Genomic DNA, 23,460 nt, shown 5'->3' on the forward strand with positions numbered 1-23,460 from the left:
GGAGAGGAACAAATAAACCCGTTCAGAAGTCATCCAAAGTCCTGAAGTGAACCATGTTTTATAAGATGTGAACTGGAGGCTCTGGCCCTCTCAACCTGGGGCTTCAACTTATTATTCCCCTCCCCCAACTTGTAAAACGAAATTAAATCACGCTGAAAATAGCAATTTTGCCGAGAATCATTAATCACCTCATACAATAAATACTTCTTTGTAATTCAACAGCAATTCTGAAAGGCATTCTCCTGGAAAAGTCTGTGGAGGAGCAGAGGATGTCCCTGGAAAAAATGTGCTCATATATAAAGATGGAAAATCTTGGCTGTCTGCTAAAAAAATGCTTAGACTCTTGGTGGAAACGAAATGCTGGCTGCAAAGTCTCTTACGGCAGATTATCAGCATATAAGGTAAATGCTCCTATTTATCCTTTGTGTTCTGAGGCTGGGAGGTGCCTAGAAATGAACAGGCCTTGGTGTGTGTGTGTGTGTGTGTGTGTGTGTGTGTGTGTGTGTGTGTGTGTGTGTGTGTTGGGAAGAGGGGACTTTTGGGTGGAGTGTCTTTATACACTTGGAAAATGAAGTGGAGTATGGAGATCGTTTTTTAAAACAACTTAAGACCATTCAAAAAGAAGGACATGGAGCTGAAATGCCTGGATAATTAAGGTCAACGTGGACTTTTTTAAAAAATCTGAATGATGAGGATAATTCTCTCCATTGGAGACTTCACTCAAGCCTGTTGTAGACCTGCTCCTTTGAGTCAGAATGTTATAACAACTTAGGAAATTCTGCTTCGGAGTTTCAGCGTTTGCATTGTCCTTCTTTTGCTAGGGCAACCATAAGGGGTCACCGAGAGGACAAATTTTCTATCCCATTAATTGTTTTTTTTAGAGAAGCCCACTGGCCCTGGGGACCCTTGACCTTTAAAGATAGTATTCTGTGTAAGCCCTAGAGCGCTCTCTCTCTCTCTCTCTCTCTCTCTCTCTCTCTCTCTCTCTCTCTCTCTCTCTCTCTCTCTCTCTCTCTCTCTCTCTCTCTCTCTCTCTCTCTCTCTCTCTCTCTCTCTCTCTCTCTCTGTCTCTCTCCCTCCCTCTCTCTCTCTCTCTCCCTTTTTATCTCCCCCCCCCCACACACACACACATACACACACAATCTACTTTAGTCACAGAAGAAACCCATAGAAGAACACCAGAGCTAAAACTTTTGTCAACATCTGAAATCAACCTAAATCGGATGGGAGACACTTTAATTGTCACAGTTTGAAGCAAGTGCTTAACACTCTCCCCCCTGAAGGAAAATGGCAGCTTGCAAGCTCTCTTTCCTAGTTTTTGCTGAAATCTATGATATTCCCGGTGTTTTATTACAGAAGGAATTCAAGTGTGACAGGCAGAGTACAGTACTTAATACCCAGAATCGAGCTCCATGGGCAGATTACCTAGATAGATTACGTTTGGGGTGGCTGCAGTGAGTCCTGCACATAGCTTCCTGAATTTTATACATGGGGAGCTCCTGGGGTTTTCTTCATTCTCTCTACCTCCAACCTCCTTCCGAGTTCTGGCCTGCCTCCCATTAGAGTCCTCTCATCCCCTCTCCTCCTTACTCGACCTCCTTCCCCCTTGAAACCTCCAAGCTGTTTGCTAACATTTCAGCCCTGGAATCGTTTCATCCCAGCAGTTACAGTAAAGACCCGATTGGACCCTATTTAGAATAAATGTATGAAGCTTTGAAGGACCCGGACGAGGGTAAGGGCCTGGGTTTCCTGAGGGAAGGGCGGAGCTCTGTTGTTTGACTGGTTCTCCTCAGGATCTCTTGGGGTAGACATTTCCTTGACTTGGGAACACTGTCTACCTGTGCCAAGGCCTAATCTGCCTCTGAGCCCCTTCCGGTTGGTCTAAAACCCATCCCACTAGCCATGCAGACACATCTCTGGGACCGCAGCCCTGGGGGTTGAAGGAGATGCACCATTTCCGCTCCATTCGGGATACAAGGCAGAGCATTTATGGTGGCTGGAGCGGATGGCAGCCTCTAGCCCTACTCTGCAGGGCTGGAAGATGTTATGTGGAACTCAGGCAAATGTGTCAAAAGCATGACATGGTTCTTATTCAGGGACTAAGGGCAAACCAGGGTGAGGCAAGGGGCCCTGTGCAGCTGGAGAGCCCCATAACAATGAACTCAGCTCCTGTCCAGCCTTCCAGTGAATGGCTGGTTTTACCTCCACCCCCATTTTCTGGGCCTTAATAAAGGCCTGTGACTGAGTAGTGACTTCTGGAGATCTCTGGCTAGGTGTGCTGTGGCCACAGAAGCAGCACACGTCAGTACACACGTGTGTCCTTTGTCTACTAGCGCCCAAGCAGGTCAGCCTGGGTGTGGATGTCTGGCCCACTGGGGCCCAAAACGACTTTCACGATGGCCAGCTTCTGTAGGCGTCCTTTCCAGGCGCCAGGGTGGGGAAACCAAGGAGCACACGGAACTGCTCCTGGGCAGGTGGGCTCAGAAGGTCCCACCCTTAAGGCAGCCGCTGGCCCAGAATAATCTCCCCTCAGGATTCCCAGGACTGGCTGTGCCTAAGAAGGACCCAGTTCTCTGCTTGTGGCAGGCAGGGGAAAGTTGCCCCAAGGCCCGGAAATCTGGGGGCTGCCCAGGAAAGCACACACACAGCCCTGTGCTCCAAGAGAAAGGTGTCGCCTCCGTTCTGGGGGTGCTATTGAAATGGCAAGCTTGGCAGGGTCACGTGGCTCATTAAATAATTAATGCCGACAGGCAAGAATGGATCTGTGGTCGGCAGTGTCTCACTCACTAGGAATGATACTCTCAGAAGTGAAACTCAACTTCCTAGTTGATAGATTTCCAAATATCTATGTGCAATCCATATTCAGACCTTAAGCCCTTTACGAGGGGGCAATAGGGACTCTGCCGGTGAGTATGAAGGGCTCAAGCAATCTTCCGAGGATCTTTTGCCGTGGGTCGGAGCTGGGCGGGGGCGGGGGAGGGGGCAGCTGCAGCTCTTTGGCTTTGGGTGTCTCGTGGTGCTCCCATTCTCCTGTTGGTGCTGAAATGGGCCGATGACTTTTGGTTGTGTTGGACATTAGTCTGTGGATCGCTGGCTGCCACAGGGCTGGGGCGAAGCTTTGTCCCGTTTTCTTGGAGCTAATAAATCACAGCCCACAAGAGAAGGGCCCAAAAGTACAGCCAATTCCTAATTCCAAGGGCTTGGGGGTGGGGTGGGGAGGAGAGGAGAGGAGAGAGTGAGCGAGAGACAGAGACAGTGAGAGACAGAGACAGAGAGAGACAGAGGAGTCATTGTGAGGGAAAAGTCACGGGCGAATTTCTTCCCGGTTCATTCATTAGTGGGCATGAGTTATGCTTGGGCCAAGTCGGGCGCCCACGGTGTGCTCTGGCCTTCCTTGGGTAACAAAGTGACAACAATAATCATAACAATAATCGTTATCTCGGGCATCCGTCTCCTAAATGGCGACTTAGCAGTGCCTTTCGGGGAGAAGTTGAGTAGAAAGTCCCGAGTGGAGGCGCTGGACAATGAGTGGTGTGCGTGGCTCCAGAAGTGGCTTTCCAAGACGCAAATGGCGTATTTGAAGGAGGAGGGAAAGGCTGCCGATAGACGATATTGCCATTTGTAACGGAGTATTGATTACAGGTCAAAAGAGATCAAAGAGCGGAAGGGGAAGCAAGCAGCGGGCTGATTTGGAAACAGGGCCAAGCGCCTGGAGAAGCCGGGAAGTGAGGGGTAGCGCCGCACAAGGCGAACGGGGGTTCCAGCCACTTACTGAGCAGCCAGGGAGTCCTGGGAAGGCACCTTTCACAGTTCAATATTGTTGGGCAGCCCGTGAGAGATCCAGACGCTGCCTGCTACGGCTGGAGATCAGTCAGGATCATGTCTCTCGGCGGGCTGCGGAGTGGGGGTGGGGGGACGCACTACGGGCTGGAAAGAGAGGTGAAGGAACTCTGAAAGCACACAATGAAAGTTTCTTCCACAGAAGTTCTCTCAAGACAGACTTCAGAGCTTCCCAAGCCATGAACTGGAAGATGCTACCCCTCCCCCCCCCCCAAGTTGCACGATCACAACACTGCCCTTTGCTTGCCAGGCTTCTAGAAATCCAGGGGTGCAGCTTGGTCGCAAAGGCTTGCTCTGCACACAGGATCCCAACAGCTCCCGCATTGGCGTCTTGTAATATTATTTTTCAAGTGGCCGCTTCGGGTTTCCCAGTTTCCAGCAGAAGTTCGTCTGAAATCTGCCCGGGCCAGCACAGCTGGGCCTCTTGTGTGGCGAAGAGATGACGGAGGCCGGGTTTGAATAAACCAGAAGACAAAACCTCCCGCTCACAATGCTGTGCCCGGCTTGTGGAGCGGAGCCTCCGTCTGAAAGTTCTCCAAAGTCCAGGGAGGTTGAGAGTGTGCCCTCGCTCACACGCTCCCCACCCCCAAAGAGAACCCTCAGGCTAGAACCCAAGCCCCCTCCCTCTCTGAGAATGTGGGGGCCGGAGAAGAGGGCACACCCAGGCCAGCCTGGCCCAGAGCAGAGAACCCCCTCTCCATGCCCACCGTTCGCCCTTTCCCATTCCAAGCCCGCCCCCAAGGAAGAAAGAAAAGACCCGAGCAGGGCTCTGGAGCGGGGACCGGGTTTATTGAACTTTTAACCAAGAATTAAATGGTTCGAGGTGTGAGCGAAGCTGGGCAGAAACCCGGGGGCCTTCCGGCTCTGAGAACTCACTATGCACGCGAGCATGCCCCTAGCTCTCCCGACTCTCCGCCACCATTCACCCTCTGCTGTCTGTTTGTCTGCAGGACCGCCTGGGCACCCGGAAAGATGACTGACCGAGCGCCGGGGGCAGGCAGCCATTGCGCGGTCTGACTGAAACCCGAAGAGGTAAGAGGGCCCCCGAGCGGGCCCAAAACGGGGGTGGCATGGGCTCCCCCCCATCTCCTTTGCCCTCCCGCTTGGGAGGGGGAGGGAGGAGTTCTGATCAATTTTTAACCGAGTTGGAATTTGCTGGTCGGCCTCTATTCAGCGCCCATCCCCAGCGAATGCTGGGTCTAGCCAGAGAAAGAATGTCTGGGATGTGCAGGGCCATCTCAATTACGGAGCAGCCCGAGATCCCGGGAGCGAATGGCGTGGGACGGGCTGCTGTGGTTAGCTAGTGCCCTCCAAGCGGCCCCAACAAACCTCCACTTGGACTACAACGGTTTTCAGCCAGGGAGGGAAACGAAGGCGCCTGGGAGGGACTTTGGGGGTGGCACAGGGAGGGGGCGGCTTTTTGCAGACCCTCAGGAGGGGGGTCAGGAGTTGGGGAAATCAAAGTCACGATTGAACTTTAAGGACACTGGGCTCAATGGCCCTGCCGTTTCCCAGGCCTTCCCCCCCCCCCCCCCCAGCTCGGAGATAAGCGACCTCGCTGGCATCTCGTGTGTTTCTCGGCTGTGGAGATGCGGTCTCTCTTCCTTGCCTGGGGTAGGCAGAGGGTCGCCTTGCCTAAGACAATGCAGAGGGCTTCTGCGCTTTGGAGACTTTCTTTTCGGATTTAGGGCAAGGGAAAAGCTCTCTGGAATCCTTTCAAGTTCCTGCTGAAGTTGTTTGGGATGCAGGAAGGCAATTAGTGTGGTTTATTACCTTGTAAAAGGGCCATAAATTCCGGGTCTATAGAGGGGTGTCTCTTGGAGGACTGGGGTAGCCCTCAGAACCCTCTCTTTGCGCAGAGCCGCTGCTACTGAGCACGGAATGGGTTCTTTGTTCTTTCCAAGATTGCTCCTTTTAAGCTGGGCACAAACAGGGATTGCAGAAAAGTCTGTTTATCTCTCGATTTCCCAGGCCTAAATCTTCAGTGACATTTGTCCTTCCCCTCCCCCACCCCCAATTCCTGCGAGTTTAGGACTTCTTTGCAACTTAGGGTGAGCCAGTCTCTGTGCTAACATGGCTGGCGCTCCACGGTGGATTCGGATCAAGTAGAAAGTGAAGGATATGAGGAGAGCCAAAAGGCAGTTTTATCAGCTATTCTGGGTTGTGTGGGTCCCCCCGGATATACTTAGAGTGCCGATTGTCAGCACCCTTCCCATTGTCATGTTCTCATTGCATCAGGAAATGGCGTTAGGAAGCTACCATACCCTGCAGCGCCCACAAAAACTGGGGTCCCCCATATGTGTAATGATTGTTGACTTTCCCCACTGCAAGGAGAACAGGAGAATCTTCTTTACCTGGGGGAAGAGAGAGAGAGAATCAGAAAGAAAGAAAGTCAGAGGGAGGGGGAGAGAGACAGAAGACAGAAAGAGAGAGGGAGGGAAGGAGGGGGAGAGAGAGAGAGAGACAGACAGACAGACAGACAGACAGAGAGACAGACAGAGAGAGAGAGAGAGAGAGAGAGAGAGAATGTCACCTATGTTAACTACAGAAAGCAAAAACATCTTGTAAGTATATTTATAGTAGAGAAATCAGATCACCATATTTGAATGTGAAAATCTTGAGAGCCTTTCAAATATTAACCAAACTCATCTCTTACTAGTATCCCTTTTCCAAGGCAGCTCTATTGCCTCTCAATAACAATTTCCTTTGCCTGGACCCATACCAAGTATCTCTCACTCACTCCAGTCCCAGATAGCCAATAGAGTCTAGTTCCAGAAAAATCTAGAAGTTTGTGGGTGGGTGGGGTTAGTAATTGTGGAAGGATGGAATATAAGTGTAAGAGGGGTAATAAAGTCTTCCCCCTTCTCCAGTCTGCTTTAGAAGTGGTGCAATGGAATGGAAGGTGACAAAATTGAAACTTTTTCTTTCTTCTTTTCCATTGGAATTAAGGGTGACACATCATAGTCCTCTCCTAGAAAATGAATTGTAGTGTTTGGTGAAAAGGGACACATAACTTTCTGCTGGATTTTTCTTGTCATCTGGGAAAAAGCCAGAGCACCATCCTTTTGCTTAAAGTCCAGGCTTTGGGAAACCATTTTCCCTTGAAGTTCTATTTCCTTGGAAATCCTTAGACATCCTCTTCTAGTTCTTACAAACTGGCCTCACTCCACTCCAAGATGTTAATTGTTAAACAGAAGTTTGAGCATTAACTTAGTGGTTAACAGAAATAAGGGGAGCTGAGTTGGGAAACCCACCCCCTTTCACTAGCGTTAAGGCATTTAGCTGAAGATGTACCTCTGACTTATGATGGTGATTTATGGCTGCTGGAGTTTCTGTTTGCTTGGGATTCTAAGATCTAAAACCCTCTCTCCACCTCCCCCCTCTGTCTGTCTCTGTCTCTCATTCTCTCTGTCCCTGTCTCTCTCTGTCTCTGATTCCCTCTCTCTTTGTCTCTCTCATTCTCTCTCTATCTCTCTCATTTGCTCTGTTTCTCCCTCTCATTCTCTCTCTGTGTCTCTCCCTCTTTCTGTCTCCCTCTCATTCTCTCTCTGCCTCTTTCTCTCTCTGTTTCCCTCTCTGTCTCTCTCTCTCATTCTTTGTCTCTCTCATTCTCTGTTTCCCTCTCTCTTCGTCTCTGTCTCTGTCTCTCATTATCTCCGTCTCTCTCCCTTTCTCTTTCCCCTCTTTCCTCCCCCCCCCCCCCCAATTTGGGATAGTGGAGGACACTTTTTGTTTTGTTTTGTTAAGGCTCAGTACTCTTTCCAGGCTCATATCCCCTTCTGGCAAGCTCCCCGGATTTGAGAGAATGTGGGCCACAGAGTGGAGGGTGGCACTATCTTTCCTGGGAGTGGAGTGAGCTCTCTCTCACTCTTCAAATCAACCTTAAATCCCAGCTGTGACCATTTTCACTTTCAGCTGGATTGAGTCTGTCAAATCTGAATATCCCACCGAGGCCCAGGGCTTTAGGCAAGGAAAAGGAAGCTCCTGGCTGAGCACACTCACTTTCACTAAAGGTAGAGGCAGGCTTCCCTTTGGATGCCCAGATGGCTCTTTTGACCAGGATGGTTATCCCACAGTTACAGATGGATGGGTTCAGTCCCCATCTAGTCCCTTTGGGGACAAAAGAGAAATCATAGCATCTTTGGTTACTAACATTGGGTCTTACCGGAGGAGGGGAAGAGAGGGAGAGCAGGCCAAAGGGGGTCGCAGGACTTCAGAGGGGGAGAAGGGGGTAAGAAGGGCCTTGGCGATCTGGTCTAGTTAGCCCCTGGCCATTGAATGCTGGAGTCAGAGCAGAAGGGGTCCAGTCCAAGTGCCAGCAGGCTGAAGGGATGGGCTCTGGAGGGGGAACGTCAGTTACTTCAGTTCATTTTCTCTGGTGCTGGATAAAGCGTTATGGATGTTGGGAAGGACTAAGCAGTCTTAGGGGAAGCCGTTCGGATATTCAGGCAGATAAGGCGCCCGCTTGTTTTCTAGGTTAGCTCCAGGGACACGAGTGAAGGTTGTTTGGGGTTTTTTTCCTCTTGGACAATTAGATCACTCCCTCCCCGCCCCCCTTTGCATTTTTCATCGTTAGAAACCTATAATTTCGCGTAGCACTCAGCCTGTGCATAGGAAATGCGTGAGCCCAGGTTGAACGGGGACGGTCCCTACAGAGTTTGAAAAATTCACATCCAGCCCAGCGGAGCCATGCACAGCTTTCCGAGCCCGAGCCGGGGCTCCTAAGAGCTCCCAGCAACCCTGCTTCCCGGAGACGCTCCTGCCTTTGTCAGGTAAATTACAGGCCCTTTCAGCCACCGGGCGGTCCGGTTGTACCGCGTGGGTGTGGAGCAAGCTCCACACAATAGCGGGATAGTGGACCCTGTGGGGACGCTGGGCTGGCAATCAAGTGACTCATTAAGGAGTTTCCTTATCGAAAGCAAGCGATCAGCGTTTTGATTTATTATTGGAGCAGGGGCCAGATGAGGCTCCGGCCCTGCAAAAGATGCGGGCTGGCCTCCACTTCCCACCCGAGCAGGGCTGCTCCCAAAGTTCAGTGGACTTGGAAGGGAGCAATGCATTAAAACCCCAGCTCTGTTTGGAGTGTGTGCAAGGAAAGCCGAAGTGAAGGAGTGGGGCAGCAACTGGACGAGGCTGGAGAGTAGAGCGAGGCCGGCCCAGTAGAAGCACCGCCTGGCCCTGTAACCTCTTCCTGGGGGCTTTGGGACAAGGCTGTGTGTCTCGCTGTCTGTCTGGCTGTCTCCTTGCTTGCTTGCTTCCTTCCTCTCCCCGCCCCCCTTTCTCTCTGTCTCTCCCCCTCTCTTGGCAAACCCCGGAGGGTTCTACTTGAAAATCTAGTTCCTTCAATGATTCCCTATTTCAAATAAAAGGATTTAAGTTGACGCGTGACCACGTGAGCACATAATGCAGCGCATTATTGTGGCATTTGGAGCGGACACCGAGGCGGGCTTCGTCTGTGATTACGTGATCCTAGATTCCGTTCAGAGCGAGAGCTTCCCCCCCCTCTCCTTCCCCCCCTCCTTCTCTTTCCCCTTCTCCTCCTCGGAGAGCTTTCCGTGCCGGCTGCAGCATTCTAGGGCTCATGGAAAGATTACTGGTGAGCTGATGGGACGCGAGGCTTCGGGAGGAGGAGGATGGATTTGGTTTTAAGGTATTTCCGTTGATTGTTCGCTTCTTCGATAAGTTATTGCTGGTAGAGGCAAAGGTCAGCCCAGGAGGCGCAAGGGAGCGCGCGGAACTGATCCCAGTGCCCGTTCTCTCCCCCTTTGTCTTGGTTCCGAATAGCAAATCACCCCGAACTCGCGGGCTAGTTAGGACAGTAGAGTCAGAGTTTCTGGTCCAGGAAAGTGTGTGCGTGTGTGTGGAGGAGGAGAGGCTGGGGGCTGCTCTGTTGGCCTCACCCCCTACAGAGCCCTCCTTGCAGCTTTCCTAGGACCAGATTTCCTAGAATACACTGGGCTTCCAGAAGCTGATCTGAAGCAAAGACCTGGGCAGTTGGCCTTTGGTTTGGCGCTGTTGGCCAGTGGGGGCTGGAGGGCGGCAGTGAGGGGGCCTCTGGTTGTCTGTTTGGTCGGAGACGGGGGACGCGCTGGGAGAACGGGGAGAGGGAACTGGCCGAGAGCGCAGTCGCGTTGCTTCCATCTTATCTGTGATGGGGCTCACTACTGTGTTTACTATTCCGGTGCTGGGCGCACACGCCTTCCTGGAAGCAGTACAGAGGGACTCCATTGTTTCCTTCTCCCTATTCTGCGCATCCAGGCTGGGACGGGAAGGTGGACAGTCTCCGTTTTAAGAGAGAGCAGCAGCTCCGGAGGCTAGAGCTAGGGCTGGGGACAGGGCCTCCGACTTTGGTTTCTTCTCCACATTGTAGGGGAGGGGGCTCTCCCTGGGTCTCACCAAAGTATGAAGTGGAAAGCTGGGACAGGCAGGTAGAAGGCAGCCCTGGCATGGGATTGGAGCTGAGCTGAGATTTATGGCGCTCCGAGGTCCCTGGCAGGCATTCTTTACCCCGGGGAAGGATGCTCCTGAGATCCTAACCTACCTCCGCTTCGGAGACACAAACAAGCTGGAGACTTAGGAGAAGCCAGGCTTGCCTCTGGTACTACGTGGCTGCAGGAAAAAGGACTGGTGGGTCGGGAGAGCTGCTAGGACTGGGAAAGTAGATCTGAACCCCAAAAACCAACTTTCCTTCTCTCCCATCCCATCCCCCGATTTTTAAAAGCCAAATCAAGTTTCCCAGCTTGAGTAGTGTTCTGTCCCCAGTCAAAACAAGGGCTGCTCCTCCACTCCCCGTTGCCGACTTCATTGGTAAACATGTTTTACAGCGGCTATTTTAAGTGGCCTAAAACGCCCCTTGAAATAAAATGTAAGCTTTAATTGCAGTTCAATTACTTGTCAGCGTTTCCTATGATTTATGACCCAGTTCTGGCGCGTTTTTGACCCAGTTAAGGACTCATAAATAATATAGTTTCACTGGGAAGAAATGGAGAGCAAGCGGAGGTTTGCAGAGCCGGCCTTTATTATCTGTTTAGAGCTGGCGCGAGTCGAATGGATAGCAAGTGAGCCTTGGTCCTGGATCTTCTCTTACGAGAAAAATGTGGTAGACACTTTACAGAATTCGCCTCTCCCGAAAAGGGAAGGCGGCGAAACCAAAGCAGATTCAGTCTCCTTCCCATAGGCCCGGCCTCATCACCCCCATCTCAAGCATAACGCGGATACATATTTCTTCCGAGTTCTCCTGCCCCAGGTGGGATTCCGATCCCGGATCCCTGCCAGCAAAAATTCCTCTCCCTCTCTCCCCCCTGGATTCCCGAACAGCTCCAGAGGGAAGCGTTCCTTCGATTCTATCGGGCAACCAAGCTCCTAGGAGCTTTCCCCCCTTGCGCATGAAACCCCTAATAGAAGACGGAAGGCGTCTCGGGCTTCTCAGAGGAGTTTGATTTTCTTTTCTTTGAGCAACCCGAAATTGTGGTTTTTTCCGTCTCGAGGCCTGGCGGAAAGGTTAGAGCCCTAGGGCGCTTTTATTCAACTTGTCTCTGAGAGAAGGGCAGAAAACGTTCTCGAAGGAAATCTGGCTTTGCAAGATCGAGATCCCCTTGGGCGGGGGAGCGCACCGAGAAATCATTTCAGGGAGATTGGTTTTATTTTTGTTGTTGTCGTTGTTGTTTTAAAATAAACAAAAACCAAACCAATCCCGATGGGAAAACCTCGATCTCGGAGGAGCAAAATGAATGCCAGAAGTCAACGATCTCCCCTTTCCAAGTCTCCGTTTCTCTAAGTGACTTGGGAAGGGGCACCCAAGATGCCCGCACCCCCCCCCCATTCCGTGTCTAGGGCCCGCGAGTGGCCAGAGCAGGAAAAGCCCACGAAGAAAGCACCTTTGTCTAGCTCGAGCCTTCTTCCCCTGGTGGGGAGGTGCGCCCTGGGAGGCCGAAGGATGCCTCTGTTTAAGATTACCTTCTTCCCGGGCAGGTCTTTAGCTCAGAGCCCTGAGTTAGAGGCCTCTAGCAGACTCGGGGGTGGACTTCCTAGTCTTCCCAGGGGATGCTTAATTCCGAAAGAACCCAGAGCGGGCCGAGCTATCTACCCTGGACCTCTCTGGAAGCCGACATCTCCTCTGGCTCTCCACTATCCCACCTCTAACCCTGGGCCGGGCCTCGGCGTCCTCCTCTTCTTCCCCTAGGCTTCTCGCAGCTTTGCTCTCCTCTAGCTAGTTTGGCTGCCAGTGCGGAGCAGCCCGGCGCCTCAGCAGTTTGGAGGAGAAAGTGCGGGGTTGATCATTGACCCACGCCTCCTTTCTTCCAGGGAAACCTCCAAGCCGGGGGTGGGCTGCTGGGCTGAAGAGAAAATGCAGGCCAGCGGATTTTTCGGCCCCCTCTCGCCTTGCCTCCTACGCGACCCGGCTTCTCCTTTCATGTCGGGCGGCGCAATATGCCATAAGGAGCAAGTGTTTTCTGTTTTAGTTCTCTGTTTACAGCTTTGGTGCATGAAGTCATAAATCTTGCCTGGCCATAAATGACAAAAAACCATTGGTATGCATGAGAGGCCGCCCCGGCCTGAGAGCGCTCGCGGATGGCTCCCTCTCCTCGGGCTTTGTTTTTTCTCGAAGGTGACACTTGGGCTCCTTGCGAGAGAGCGAGTTTAAACACACTATTTCTCTTTTTAACGCCTGCCTTTGAGGAGGACGCCACCGCCGACGCCTTGTCATTACGCAGAGTCGCGGTTTCTCCCTTGCTGCCACAGGCCGACACAGCCTCGGGCCTCTGCCCGGCTTGGGGCGCGCTTGGGCAGGGGCGGAAAGTGCATCCCGAAGTGGCTATAGTACCAGGATCGAAGCGCTACCCCGTCCCCCTTCCCCCCAGCAAAGGGAGAGAATGGCTTGTGGCTAGCGTTGGGGGCAGGGAAGCACCCACCATCTAGGACACAGCGCATGGAAGCCGCACCTAGTCCCAGGCACTGAGGCAGCGACCTAGGTGAGCCCTGAGGCCGGACGGCTTGGCGGTTTCCTGCTCCCCCTTCCTCCCCACCTCTCTCGAGGTGGAAACTACTGATACACTTGGGGTCTCCAGATACAGTCAAATCCAGCTGGATGCAATGATGGACCCTGGCAGGATTCGGACTCCCATCAACCCTTAGTAAAAGCGGGGAGAATGGAGGCCCATATCTCTTTCTCTAGAAGTTGGGGACAGATAGAGAGTGAAGAAGGCAAGGAGAAGATCCTTGCGGAAGTTAGCCATTTAGTGTCAGGGAAACTTTGGTGCCCCCCATGCTAGTTTCTCCCCACGCCCCCCAGGCTGTAGAGCGCTCTATATTAGGAGGTTTCTCAAACAGATTCATAAGAAATAAAGACCCTGGTGAGAAAGCCCCTTTGTGAGAGCTGTTTGTCTTCATTAGCATAATTTTCCTGGACTTTAGTGACGCCTCAGAGCATGGAGGGGGTGGGGATGATGAGGGTGGGGGTGGGGGGAGCCTGCCCTCCTTTACTCGTTCACTCCCTCTCTCTTCTCACTCCTCAGCTTCCTCAGTCCCCATCCCCCACTCCGGCCCGCGCTTCCCCAGTCAGCTTTGCCTCTCCCCCACCCCCACCCCCACCCCACCCCACCCCCCACCCCGACCAGACGCTGCTGCTCCGCGTGTAATATTCATAAGAAACATACCCACCTCGGTGCCACTACCCTAGGAAAAGACCCGTGCGGCGATAGCTCTTATCTCGGGGCCCCGGCTGCTGCCCTCAGGAAGGGCAGGGAGGGGGGTGCTAGGGGAGGGGTAGGGGGGAGGGGGGTCCGAGCCGCCCCAGCAAGCCCTTGGCGAGTCGTGCAGGAGCAGCGAGTGGAGTCCCGCCTCTTCTCGCGTCCTGGGCTCCGGGGTCTTCCTCCCGGCGGCTGATGCCTGGAGCTGGTGCCCATTTCGATCGAGCCGGAGGGGACCTGGGCCGGGGCAGCGGGGCCGCGGGCGGGCGGGCCGGCCTCGAGCAGGGGAGGAGGGTGCCTGCCTCCTTCCGCGTCCGTCGTCAGAAGTTAAGGTAAGCTGGGCCACAGGCCGCCGCCGCCGCTATCAGTGCTGAATGGCGGAGTTTGTCTCGGTGATTTATGGCCACAGACTTAAATCTCGGTTCATGAAGAGTTCACAAGCTGCAGCTTCCTCGCAGGCAGTGACTGATACCCTTAGACTTCGAGTTCAGGCCGTTTCCCCCCACCTCCGCCCCCTCCCATCTCCCATGCCCACTTTCCTCCTGCCTTAACTTTTCTGCTTCGTAGGGATGGGGGAGTGGGGCGTGGGGGGGTTCTTCTCACCTGGCTCCCCTTCCGATTTGGGGTGGGAGCTTGAGGCGGGGAGCAGGAGCGCCAGGGGGACGGGGGGGGGGGAGGCAAGAGCCCCAATTTGGTCCTATCTGAAAGGAAGACAATAGGGGCTGCTCCAGGCAGCCCCTGACTCGCTTTCTGCTCAGCTGCACCTGGTTATGGTCCAGAAATCGAATTTTTGCGCTGGAATCCGAGTTCGAGCCTTTGTCTTTGGGGTGGAGGGGGACCTCCTGCCAGGCTGACCTCCAACTTCTTCGTTAGGAAGCAAACTTAGGGGGCTGTCCGGGGTCCTCAGACAATAGGGGTAACTTGGGGACGGGACCCAGGAAGTGGCTCCCCATTTTCGGGGCTGCCTTGTTTTCCCCCAAATTTTCACCGAGCAGTCCCCAACTTCGGGAAAGCCTTGAAGTTAAGCAGGAGCCTGCTCTGGCTTGGGATAATGGATTAGCAAGTCATTTGAAGTATTGCACTTTGAAAATCAACTTAATTTTGTTTTATCTAATATCTTGCTGTTCAAGTGTCTGGAGTGATTTTCTTAACCTGACATTGTATTTAACACAAGCCTGGTATCTAAAATATTTACAATGTTAGACATTAACACTGTCAAATGGAATGGGAGCCCCTTTCAGTAGGAGAACAGGAAATTGTGATATTAAATTCTCCTCTGGCTTCTCCCAAATTATTGAAGATTGGCTTTTCTTCCAGTTGTGTTATCTGGATTACCTCAGCCATTTCTGCAGAGCCCAGGGCTCCCATACAACCACTTTGGGTAAGGGATGCTCTATTTTTTAATTGAGGTGCTGGAGAATTAATTGTGCCTGTTTTCCAGATGTTGATCAGATTGGTGGGGCAATAATAAAATCCAAAGGAGTAGATCATGAAAAAAACGAAATCAGAATCAGCCACTGAGAGATGCACTTCTTTTTGTTTTGTTTTTGTTTTACACTCACAAAATGCCTGCCGGTCCCTTGTAGTCTTAAACAACTTGGGAGAGCAGACATAGACAGACTGAAAATGCCCATTTCCCCTCCACATGTAGGGCATTGTTACTTTCTGAAGTGCCCAAAGGAAATCGCGTTAATGTGTTGTGTGTGTGCGTGTGTGTTCACACATGTTTACTGGAGGGCTGGAACTTTTCTGAGCTGGAAACAAGAGGTTGGATTTGTTAAACTGGAAACCCAAAGAAACTCTCCGGGCCTCAGTTCTCAGGTGCTGATTATTAACTCTTAGGGCTCCTCTTTAATCAGGTATTGGCAGGCAAGGAAAGGAGTGGAGTTAACAAAACATCTTCGAAAACAACAAAAATGACTGAGGGACTGAAGGAGGGATTTCTAGTTTGTCTTTCTAGCCCCTCTTCCCGAGCCAAATGACCCCCATACATCAAATTACATAGCAGTTTCCAAGACAGAGCCTATTATCGTTAAGTTGGAAGGAAAGTTCAAGCGGTGGTCATGGAGATGAACGCTGGTTTTTCAGGTTCCTGGTGGGTTTCTCCCCCCCCCCCCCATCCATCATGTTTTAACAGGTAGAATTTGGTAGGTGCCATGAAAAAGCCAGCACCTCAGACATTCCTGGGAGGCAGGGATGGGGTGCCTTTTGCTCTGGGGGTGGTTACTGAGTCCAGGGGATCTGATAGCGGGGGTCTTGAAAGAAAAAAAAAAGAAAAGATCAGCTCCTCAGATTAAATCGTGACTCGATGGGGAAGGAAGGATTTTTGTTAGCGTTTTCTCCTGTATTCCGTCCAATTGCCTCTCCCCACCCCCCTCTTTATGAGAGTAAATCTGGGGAAGTGAAGCCCCAGAGGGTCAGTTTAGATGAAGGAGGTGGGAAAATAGCTCAGAGTACTAGATCTTTGAAACTGACCCGGGCCTGCAAGTGTTGGTTTCCTCGAATCCCAAAGAGACACATAACTTTTGGAGGCTTGGGTGTGTTTGTGTATCTGCATATGTGCCAGAGGAGATGGTGGAGACTAGAGAAGAGAGTTGGTGTTGATCTCTTTGGGATCCCCAGAGCTGGCTCGCCAATAGCCCCTTCCGCCCTTAGCACCTCCGCGAAGGGAGAGGGTGACCATAACCCCATCAAAGGGGAGGAGAAAGAAAAAGACCAAAATTTCGGTCCTCTGGGTCCCCCATCTCAGGCAAAGGAAGATTCCAAGCGTCCGAGTTCATTCCGGGCTGGAGGGTGGGATCAAGAGGGGAGAGGAGCGCAAAGCTTGTATCGGCCCCAACCCCCAGGCCTCCTCAGCCTGGAAAGCCCCCCAACTCCAGGCACAAGTAAACCAAATATTGGAAGCTGCCAGTAAATTCCAGCGGCTTTTTATAGCTCGTCTCCCTGAGCCCGGGGCCAAGTCATGCTGCTAAATATTGCTGACCACTTTTTCTTCTATAGCTTTCATGTCACTTAGCTATTGAAAGTAAGATGGATTTGTACTGAGCCCTCACCGCGCTGCGCTTCTCATCTCTCCCCCTCTCACCCCCCACCCCCCAGGTCTGTCGGGGGCGGCCATTGGCAGAGGAACGTCACGTGACGGAGGGGGGTGCCAATGTTCGGCTTCAAGGGTGTCAAGACCCTGTCAGTGTGTGAAATAAATACCGGGATACAACGAAATGCAAAAAGCGACCTACTACGACAGTTCGGCGATCTACGGCGGCTACCCCTACCAAGGAGCAAACGGTTTCACTTATAATGCGAGTCACCAGCAATATCCCCCGCCTTCCTCGCTGGTGGAAAGCGAATACCACCGGCCAGCCTGCTCCCTGCAGTCCCCTGGCAGCACTGTGGCCCGCCACAAGGCCAATGACATCAACGAGAGTTGCATGAGAACCATCGGGGGCCAGGGGGGCCAGGCTCAGGGCCTCCCTGAATCTCAACAGCCCCCGACACAGCCCCTGCAGCCGCCGCAGCCTCAGCAGCAGCCCCAGCAGCAGCAGCCACCACCACTACCGCCACCGCCGCAGCAGGCTCCACCACCACCGTCCCAACAGCCCCAGCAGCAGTCTCAGCCCCCTGTTCCTTCGGCTCCATCCTCTTCACAGCCCCCTCCCTCTGTGTCACCACCTCAAAATGCCAGCAGCAACCCGGCCCCCACCAACTCTACCAAGAGTCCCCTGCTCCACTCGCCTACCATGTCCAAACAAATCTTTCCCTGGATGAAAGAGTCTCGGCAAAACACAAAGCAGAAAAACAGCAGCTCCAGCTCAGGTAACCTCCCAGGGTTGGCATGGATAGTTGAGAGAGGAACGCAGAGCTCCATAAAGACCCTCATCCTCAGGGTTCTGCCCTCCTCCTGCTTTGGGTTCCTCCCACAAAGTTTTCTAACTTCCTTTCCTCCAGGAAGGGTGCCCCAGTGTAGCTCAGGCCACTGGGCCCAGGCCGCCATCTTCCCCCTAGTCTTGGTGGTGGTTAGGACAGTCCTGCCCAGAGACCAGGGATAAGAGTCTCCACCATCCCTGGTCTTTTATGGAGGCTGGAGGCCTGGGCCCCTGCCCAGAAGACCCTCTGAGCCTCTTTTCCCCCTCTTTGGGCCCAATCTAATGAGGCAGCAACCCCAGGCTGAAGAATAACTCCAATAAAGTGGTTCATGATCACCTGCAGTCAGAATCAATGCTTTGCCTAAAATCAGAAGCTATTGGTGCTCAGGCAGGTTCAATGCCTGGGACACACGTTCCAGCAAACCCGTGCTCTGTGCTAGCACAAGAAAGTCAGGCCTTGGGGGAAAGAGAAGACCCAGGGTGGGGGATTACCGAGTTTGTAGTCCCTAATGTGAACCACCTGGGCCTGAGCGAGCCCTCTGCAGCTTTCAGGCCTCTTGTTTACATCTGCCTCCTTTCCAGCTGATGGTACTAGAAGTAGTTCTAAACCTGGAACAAACCGTGTTTGGCTGGGGAGGCCTGGGGGGAGCCCAGGGAGACCAGGAGTGTAAGGAACATCTTGGGCAAATCCATGCCACATGCCTCCCAGCTAAAGTCTTGGAGCCCTTCCCCCACTGGTCTAGGCGGTCCATTCAGGGACTGGATGGCTTTGCTCCCATGTTCAGGCTGCTTCAGGACCTCTTTCTAGCAGGTCACCCTCACTAGATATACATGCCTGGAGAAATGGAGCCTTAGGCACTAGGGTGAAAAGAATTCAGTCAGGCAGCCCTCTTGCCAAGGGGGGGAGGAGCTTCTCCTTCATCTGGAGGATGAAGATGACTTTCCCACAAACTCACTTCCCCCTAGATTTGGTTTCAGTTGTCTGTTTTCCATAGTTCTTCCATCTCCCTGAGACAGCTGAGAGGTAGAACATTTCCTGCCCTTTCAGTCCTTCCAGGCTGCTGGAGGGGAGGAGGGTGGAGAGGAGCAGGCCATGGAGGAAGGGGAGCACCTCCCTGGACCAGATGCTCTAAGGGCCTCCCAGTGGTCCAGGGAGTGTGCCCATGGCCGTTGGCTTGGGCTACAGGGGCTGGGGGCTCAGTGGCTGTGGAGTACTCATCCTCTTCTTTGTGTGTGATTTGTGTAGGTGAGAGTTGCTCTGGCGATAAAAGCCCCCCGGGGCAGGCATCATCCAAGAGGGCTCGAACAGCTTACACAAGCGCCCAGCTGGTGGAGCTGGAGAAGGAATTCCACTTCAATAGGTATCTGTGTAGGCCCAGGAGGGTAGAGATGGCCAACTTGCTCAACCTTACCGAGAGACAGATCAAAATCTGGTTTCAGAACCGCAGGATGAAATATAAAAAGGATCAGAAGGGTAAAGGCATGATGACGTCCTCCGGGGGGCAGTCCCCCAGCCGAAGCCCGGTTCCCCCTGGAGCTGGGGGATACCTTAACTCTATGCATTCTCTGGTCAACAGTGTTCCCTATGAGCCCCAGTCGCCCCCATCCTTTAGCAAGCCTCATCAGAACGCCTATGGCCTCCCCAACTCCTACCCAGCTGCCCTTAACAGCTGCCCACCTCCTCAGAAGCGGTACTCGGGGACTGCTGCGGTCACTCCCGATTACGACCCTCACCCCCTTCAAGGCAACGGTAGTTATGGGACCCCACACTTACAGGGAAGCCCCGTCTTCGTGGGGGGCAACTATGTGGAGCCCATGAGTAATTCCGGGTCTTCCATCTTTGGTCTGACTCATCTCCCCCATCCCGTCTCTGCCAACCTGGACTATGGGGGGGCTGGGCCCATAGCCAACAACCATCATCATGGACCTTGTGAGCCCCACCCCACCTACACAGACCTTACAGCTCACCATCCTTCTCAGGGAAGAATTCAGGAGGCACCCAAGCTGACCCATCTGTGATGGACCTCGGGGTTGAGTGGACCCAAAGTCAACCCATTTCTTTCTTTCTTGTTTTGGTTCTGTTGTGCTTTTTGCTTTCTTCTTCTTTTTTTAAATGATCCTTCCTTCCTTCCTTCCTTCCTTCCTTCCTTCCTTCCTTCCTTCCCTCCTTCCTTCCTTCCTTCCTTCCTTCCTTCCTTCCTTCCTTCCTTCCCTGTCTCTCTTTCTCCTCTCTCCCCTCCCCCACCCCTTCTTTTGTTTTCTTGGGTAAAGCCTTTTTATAGTTTATATGACGTAGCAATATTCGTTGCTTGAATGGCTCTAGAGTTTCCATGGTGATATTTATCTGCCCCCAGCTCGAGTTCTCCGGCTCTCTTTGGCTGGAGGTGGGGGCGAGAGGAGGGGTTTCCTTCCTTCACCTTCTTTATTCTTTTATCTGAAACAGGGTATATGAACAAATTTTCTAGCCGAGTTCTTCAATGTGAATTTGTTCGTACATTATGGCTCCCGAGGGGAAGCGATTAAGTTGTGTTTTATTATTAATTATTATTTTAGTTGTTGTTTTTTATTGCACTTCTTTTAAAGAGCGAGAAAGGATATCAAAGGGCGCTTTGAAACAGGGGCTCCCTGGACAATAATGAATCTGTGTCCGTCTCTCGATGTGTGTATGCTGGTGAACAGTCAGATTTATTTATATTTTTTTGCAAACATTGAGTAATCTAAGTGTTTAAATATTATTTATCCCCATCCGCTCATATTTATATTACCCCCCCCCCATACCCTGATTGTTCAGGAGCTCTCCTCTGACCTTTTGTTCAGGAGCAGATTGCCGTTCTAACGACAGTTTGGTTCGAAAAGGAAAGAGAATTCCTTTACCAAGATGGTAACGATTGTAACAATACCAGAGAGAAACCACCTTTTTTCCCTTCTTTTTTCCCCCCTCCAACAGTAGTTTATGCTTGTAACATCCGGCTAAACAGACCCCCTCCCCCAACAATCTGTAATCCTGAAAAAAAAAAATCCCAGATTTGTCGAGAGGTCTACATTCCTTGCTGCTCACGTTCTGAAAAAATCAAAAACAAAAAAACAAAATAAAGTTTTTATTCTGACTAATTCGGTATCCAGAACGTGTTCTTTGGCCGAGATTAGGGGCTGCCCACGCCCAGGGGAAGGGAGGCTAGACACAGGTATCCCCAGTCTTTGCTGCCCGAGCCCCCAGGATCCTTCCGGGCTCTCCCGAGCAGAGCTCCGGGAGCCCGCCTGGGCCTAGGGCTGTCCTTGAGGTGCTGCTAGCAGGGTAGGCGGGTGGGGAAGGGGGCGCCCCCTCGATGCGGGTTCTGGGTCCGAACCTCTAGTTCTAGCTGGGCTGGCTTGGGGTCGTGCCTCCGAGCTGCCAGGCCCCAATCCAGAGCCAGAGTCTCCCTGGAGCTCCCAAAGCCAGGAACAAAGCGCGGCGATCACAGGTGCTGGTGCTGGGCCCGAGAAGCAGTGGGAGTCGAGTGGGTGGGTGGGAGAGTGGGGGGGCAATGGGGGCGGGGATGGAGATCCACCACTCTGCTCGAGGAGGAAGGCAGGCAGGCAGGCCGGCCGGCGGGCAGGCGGGCGGGCGGGCGATCGCCATCTTCTCCTGAGAGCCTTTCTCTTTCCCTTTCTCTCTGGGTGTCTCTCTTCCCCTCTCCTGCCTCTCTGTCGCCCTCCTTCCAGCCACCCCAAGGGAGAAGGACGTTCCTCTCTTGAGCACTGGGGAAGTCTCTTCTCGCATCGGGGTCACCCGAGAGAAGCCAAAGACTGTTACGTGGTGTGGGGGCTGCCTTAAATAAAGGCCAGCGGAGCCAGGCATACAAATCAGAGGCGGCGGGACGCCGTTTCCAAGGGGCAAATTCGAAATACAGTCGTTTATGACTTCCCATGTCGTTAATCACTCCAGGAAGAGACAGTCCGTCATAAATCGCCTAGGAGGTTTGAGGCAGTTTTTCGGTAACTACGGTAGTTCAGGCTCACAAAGGGGGCCGAACGTGAAGTGAAGGTAGGCAGCAGCCGCTAGCCAAGCCTTCCCCTTCCCTGGACTGCTTGACAGTCGCTGGCAGCTTGCAAGCATGAACCTTCTTCCCGGGAATGGGGATATTTTGCCCCAATTTCTGAGCCTGGGCTCCTCTTCCCCCCTCCTTGGGGTCTTTCAGAGACAGACAGAGACAGAGAGACAGAGAGACAGAGAGACAGAGGCAGAGAACGTGGCCGCTTGGCTTTCTAATAAAATGCAGTGCTTCCAAGTGTTTTCCTTTTTTGATGCCACGAGAACGAAATATTGTGTTGCTGCTCCTGGAGCCGCCCCTGGGAGAGCCCCCAGAGCCCCCACATTCAAAAAGAAATGTTTGCTTCTTAGGGGTTGGTTTGGGTTTGGGTTTTTTGTTTTTATAAGCCAGGGGATGTTAAGGTTCCGATTTGAGCCCTGTATCTGCTCGCAGCTTAAAGCACGAAGTGAAAAGCCACCTATATCTGTAGCCAGGCGTATATTTGGGGGGAGAAATCAGCCTTGCCCTCTCTCCGCTGCATCTCCCAAGGCACAGGGGAAAAAATGTCGCCATTTTGTTCACTCTAAAAATATGTTCTTTATCTTCTGAGAACCTTCCTGGAATGACCTTTGGAAACGTCCGCGGTAGATGGGTACATGTGTAGACACACGCTCGAGGATGTAGGATTTGCCCTTAACTGGGACAAGAAACTTAACGTTTTAATTTTTTTTTCTTTTAAAGAAGAAAGGAAACGAGTAGCGGGAAGCCGCGCCAGAGATGCTTCCTGCGAACAGAACTCTTTGGATGTTTCTTCCACGCTTAGACATTCTCTGCCTTCTCTCTGCCTGCGCCACTGACCAAGAGACAATTTTGGTTAAAAAAAGATCCCTTGCTGTCATTTCTCCCCATTTCTCGCACCCTCTTATGGCAAAAATGGCGCACTGGATAAATACAGAAAGTGAAGTGTGGGCTTTGTTAGGAAGGTAGCCTTGCTGCCTTTGAACGGGAAGATCTGGGGGGAATCGGAGGCTTCTTGAAAATAACCCTTTTTAGAGAAATAAATCCTACAAGTTGGGTGCAGAAGAGAAGGAGGACGGGGTGAATTCCTCCTTCTATCTCGGAGTTCGCTCCTGCGAAGGGCTTTCGGGAGTGAGCCCGGCTCGGAGCTACCTCCTTCCCCGAGGGCAGAGATTTTAAAAATGAGATTATAATATTATTTTCCGCATCTTGCTAGCCAAGATAATCATTTTGCTCCCCTCCCTCCCGTGTCCTAGATAAATCTTGGTCCAATCCTTATTAAAATACCCCCTAGTTAAAGTAATAGATTTTTCCAGGTCTTGCTGTTGAGTGACCAGAGAAAAAGAATTTCTTCCAGATGGTATTTGAATTAGAAGCCCCAGAAAGGACGAGCAGAATTCAGCGCCCACTCAGCTCCACTCACAAAGGCTGCAGAAATCTGCAGGCGGAGGCTCCCTGCTTTCTTGCTTCAGCTCCCACCCAGCCCTGAGATTTCCAAACCAACCCCCAAGCCGGACGTCTCTAGCCAGAAGCCCCGCAAAGCTCTGCATCGCAAACCGTCCCCCTAACCTTTGGCCACGGAAATGGGGGCCCCAAAGCCACCCTGGGCCCTGTTTACTTGCGTTTCTCGCTCTTCCCTCATTTCTCGGCAACATTTGGTCTTGGAAAGAGCAAGAAGCTCCCAATGTGTTGTCAAGGGCCAGGAGCTGTCAGACCTTTTGGCGAATAAGATTGATCGCGCCCAGACTTCCTTCAGAGCTTTGTGTGGAATAAAAGCAAGAAAATTAAAAAGCTCGGGAAGCATTTCTCTCTACATGTAAGGCGTTGCTTTTAGCTAGTAAATGACCAATCCCACACTGTACTTCCTTTGAACCCGAACCGCCTCAACGCCCAGAATAAGACATTTCTCCCTGGCTTGGTCTCATGGAGGGGGGGGGGGGGTGTCTGGTTTATAACCGTCCAGTGTTTTTTCTCTTCCTAATCTTTGTAGAGTAACTTATTCTTTCAGCTGTGCGGGTTCGGAGCTAGCCGGGGCAAGGT

General features: G+C 52.3%; 1 protein-coding gene and 1 long non-coding RNA gene across 7 annotated transcripts; one reads left to right on the forward strand and one right to left on the reverse strand.

Moving 5' to 3' along the window:
* Positions 1-1,137: 1,137 nt before the first annotated feature.
* On the forward strand, positions 1,138-20,503 carry HOXA3 (homeobox A3). Of its 5 annotated transcripts, XM_056800437.1 has the most exons (4): positions 1,138-2,906; positions 4,791-4,872; positions 16,629-17,342; positions 18,639-20,503. In XM_056800437.1, exons 3-4 carry the CDS (start codon positions 16,748-16,750, stop codon positions 19,409-19,411), a joined length of 1,368 nt encoding a protein of 455 aa, XP_056656415.1. In that variant the 5' UTR covers positions 1,138-2,906; positions 4,791-4,872; positions 16,629-16,747; the 3' UTR covers positions 19,412-20,503. The 5 variants fall into 5 exon arrangements, with proteins under 5 accessions (XP_056656415.1, XP_007505387.1, XP_007505386.1 ...); XM_007505325.3 differs by lacking the exons at positions 1,138-2,906; positions 4,791-4,872 and adding an exon at positions 6,334-8,612; XM_007505324.3 differs by lacking the exons at positions 1,138-2,906; positions 4,791-4,872 and adding an exon at positions 8,633-9,436.
* LOC107650212 (uncharacterized) lies at positions 17,731-23,177 on the reverse strand. 2 transcript variants are annotated; one of them, XR_008912518.1, is made up of 3 exons: positions 23,039-23,177; positions 19,167-22,255; positions 17,731-18,799 (listed from the first exon to the last, which is right to left on the reverse strand). It is a non-coding gene; the product is annotated as an uncharacterized LOC107650212 (long non-coding RNA). The 2 variants fall into 2 exon arrangements; XR_001625320.2 differs by having other exon boundaries at positions 22,990-23,078.
* Between the last annotated feature and the right edge of the window lie 283 nt (positions 23,178-23,460).

Source organism: Monodelphis domestica, chromosome 5, assembly GCF_027887165.1.
Source record: "Monodelphis domestica isolate mMonDom1 chromosome 5, mMonDom1.pri, whole genome shotgun sequence".
NCBI lineage: Eukaryota > Metazoa > Chordata > Mammalia > Didelphimorphia > Didelphidae > Monodelphis > Monodelphis domestica.